Below are 3,364 nucleotides of genomic sequence, written 5' to 3'. Positions count from 1 at the left end.
TGGACAGTTTTACTGCAGGTCCCTGTTCTTGTAACAGTGTTTACACTATGAATCACAGACTGACTGTGCTAGTTCCTTGTAGATGAGGACCTGGGCAATTGGGTATATTGCCTGTACTATACAATATGGCTTAAGTGCTAAAATGTTAATGTGCATACCTTTTATTATTCAACATACACAATTTTTCCCAAACATTTAGTAGTCTGTCAGATTATAGAAATATATATATATTTATTGAGTTGCATTAGATTTCATAGCATTTCTATCTAAACATTAAGCAGACAGATAAACCTGATTACAAAATATGACAAAATCTGTAAATAAAACATTCACTCCACTGTTTTCAGCTTTCTTCAGAGTTTTCAAAAGTATTTGCAACTTAAAAGGGGAAAAAGCAAGATATTATGTTCACATAATCATTCAATTTGTTGCTCTGGTAAATGAATAGTTAGGCACACGGGCGACACTGCAGCACACCTGATATGGCATGCATTGCACTCTTTCCTATTGTAAGCCATGATCCCCACAGCTTTAGTGATGGGCCCACTGGCTCTTTCTTACCTAACCACACCTAGCCACTAACACTGCTGGTGCCATTTTCCCCTAAATGATAAAAATGCTATCTTTTGTAATTGCTGACTTGAGCCAGGCCCTGTGGGTTGGCTATGTATATTTTTTCCTTTGCTTCAGATAAAAAACAACCAAACCACTGGCTGTTCCATCATCCTAACTGATCAATTAGCATATATCGGCTCAATGCTAGCATTTTGTGGATAAAAAGGAAAAATCTGTAAGAGAAACAAAATGTCATCAATATTGTTTAATTTCAATGTGACCATATAAACAGCGCTATAAGATAAAATTAGGACTTTGTCTAGAGGCATAAAAACTTAACTTTGATTTGGGACTGTAACACAAGCATTTTGAATTAGAACCTTTTTCAGAAGAACAACATGAAGTGGAATGTATAAAAACAAGTAAAAAGTAACAAATTATGAACAACATCACCATATGGTGATGGAAAACAGGAATAAAAACATACAATTTAAATGAGTTGCCATAATAACTGCTTGTTTTTTGAAACGATTCTGATTACATAACAATTACAGTAGGGTAAATAGCACAATAATGAATTAAAAGCCATATGGCATGATTTGCCAATCCTGAAGGTGAATCCACTTCGAGAAAACCTAGAGTCCCAGATCTTCTTTCTTTATGCCGCAACCCAACAGGACATTTCCAGATTCCACACACTCTGACACACATGGCGCTAAAATGTAAGCGTAAGTTATTATATGAATAAGGAGAGGGCTGATTTTTTTTTTGTGGTTTCAAACAGTGTTTAAAAGAATACTTGATTTGATATTATCATTGTTTCTACCATTTTGAGCATGGATCCATGAGGCAGCCTTCATAGCCAGAAACTCCCACTCATCCTTTGCATCCACCTTGAAAGCATGAAGCCAGACCAGAGCCAGAATGGTGGCCCACACTTCACTGTTGGCCTAATTCATCAAATGAACACGTGAAAATCATGATCTCACTTTCTACAACTTTGCTAACATAAAGTAAAATAAGGCACTGAAATGTGTTCAGTAGAAGTTCTGACTGATGAGAAAACACTCTGCAGTGCAGCTCCGTGGATAGTTAGGAGTCATTACAACCAATATTTTATCCTCTAATATATACAGATTTGTTTTCATGCAGAAAGGCAGGGGCTACATTTAGTTTACTTCTTTTTGTTATGTTTTTTATATTGTACTCCCATGTTTTTAATTGCGTCCTATGTTTTTTTGATCAAATTATTCAATCAATTTTGTTTTAAATCTCATATTATCATTTTGTGTTATTACGTAAATTGACAGCCAGTGTTAACTTTGAGAGAAAATGTTAATTTAGTTTTAGTCAGTCGTTTTACTAAACATTTATTTTTATTTATAATTTAGCTGTCTAAATTCAGATGTGGTCAGCTAAATATTATAAGATTATAGTAGATGTAGTTTATTCAGCTGATTAAAATCTAACGTAAAGTGTAAAGCTTTGATGTGTTTTTGCTGGTAAGAGATGCTCCAAATGGTTTACAAAGCATCTTATTTTCTTTGATATCACATGCAAAATCTGTCCAGGTCTTCTTTTCCTTCCGAGTTTTTAACTTTTATCATGTTTTGATGATAAACAGGGAGCATGGGAGTTTCCCCCTGCTTGTCGGTGGCAGATCAAATTGTGGGTGTCTAACTAATATAACAAGGAGATTCCTTCTGATTTTATCACTTCCAAATTCGCCTCACCTTCCTACACAACTTAATAAGTTCTGATTGGATCTCTTCTCTCTAGAAAATCTCGTTTTTATTCATCAGTAAAACTGTCAATATATTTCAAGTTTTTGTCTTCCTACGTTCATTTTTATTGTGTTCTGTTTTTCCCTCACAAAGGTATTGATGAAAATTATGACAAAAATGATTAGTCAGCAAAATTCGGCCCACCGTTCTGGGTTTGATCTTTTCCACCTGCTCACTGGTCTTTCCCAGTGCAGTAGCCAGATCTGGATCAAGCAGCCAGGAACCAGACGCCTTCTGGAGGGAGACTAAGTGCATGAAAGGGTCTCTGGGTAGTTGCTTGGGCAACACAACTGGAAAATCAAAGATTAAACAAAAACCAGACCTCAATATGGTGATAGATAAGAAAACACAATTCTACATGACAGAGGAAAGCAAAAATGTAACAAACAGTGTACATAAGGCTTCCACACAGCAAATTAAGGGTTTTAAACAGAAACTGAAGAAAGACTAAAACTGGAAAGAAAAAAAAGATAGCTTTATTTTTTTCAATGTGTATACCACAAATAGGTTGATATTATTAATGCTTTTATCAAACAATAGCTTCTGAATGTAAACAGCAAGTAGATTTGAGATGACGCACACACATACTGAGGATCATATAATTTCCTCTGTGGGTATTATATGAGCCATATTTATAGAACAAATATTTTTTGGAGCTTACAGTCAGCTTTTTTCGTACCCAACATAGATTTTACTGTAAGGTAGGCATTCATCACCATGATGTTTATATAAAAACAGTATATTTAAAATATTATATTTGAATTTGTTCAAATATTGTTTAAAAGTTGGGTCAAGACATTTGCTGAAGAATTTGTCATTAATTGGACTTAAAGGGACTTTCATAGTTTTTACTCTTTTCTACAGAAAAAACTGAAAAGTTCCAAACTATAAAGTGACACATTAACACCTCCTACGGCCCACGTGTACACATATGATCTAAATCCTCTCTAAATCCCACAAAGACATGGCAGCTGGAAATACAAACCACATATAGAGAGACTTGTAAAGAAACTGAGACTTAAACT

General features: G+C 34.7%; 1 protein-coding gene across 1 annotated transcript in view; it reads right to left on the bottom strand.

Annotated features, from left to right (window-relative positions):
* Positions 1 to 343: 343 nt before the first annotated feature.
* LOC102205189 (von Willebrand factor A domain-containing protein 5A-like) overlaps positions 344 to 3,364 on the bottom strand; it is a 4,477-nt gene continuing 1,456 nt past the window's right edge. Inside the window, exons 2-4 of the mRNA XM_013910854.1 lie at positions 2,484 to 2,629; positions 1,382 to 1,505; positions 344 to 1,270 (exon numbers count right to left, since the gene is read on the bottom strand). Coding sequence (XP_013766308.1) covers positions 1,191 to 1,270; positions 1,382 to 1,505; positions 2,484 to 2,629 — 350 coding nt within the window. The 3' untranslated portion in view covers positions 344 to 1,190. The remainder of the gene's footprint in view (positions 1,271 to 1,381; positions 1,506 to 2,483; positions 2,630 to 3,364) is intronic.

Source organism: Pundamilia nyererei, unplaced genomic scaffold, assembly GCF_000239375.1.
Source record: "Pundamilia nyererei isolate P.nyererei 1_Seehausen unplaced genomic scaffold, PunNye1.0 scaffold00003, whole genome shotgun sequence".
Classification (NCBI taxonomy): domain Eukaryota; kingdom Metazoa; phylum Chordata; class Actinopteri; order Cichliformes; family Cichlidae; genus Pundamilia; species Pundamilia nyererei.
Note: the sequence above shows the minus strand (reverse complement) of the source record. Positions and strands in the feature narration are given on the sequence as shown.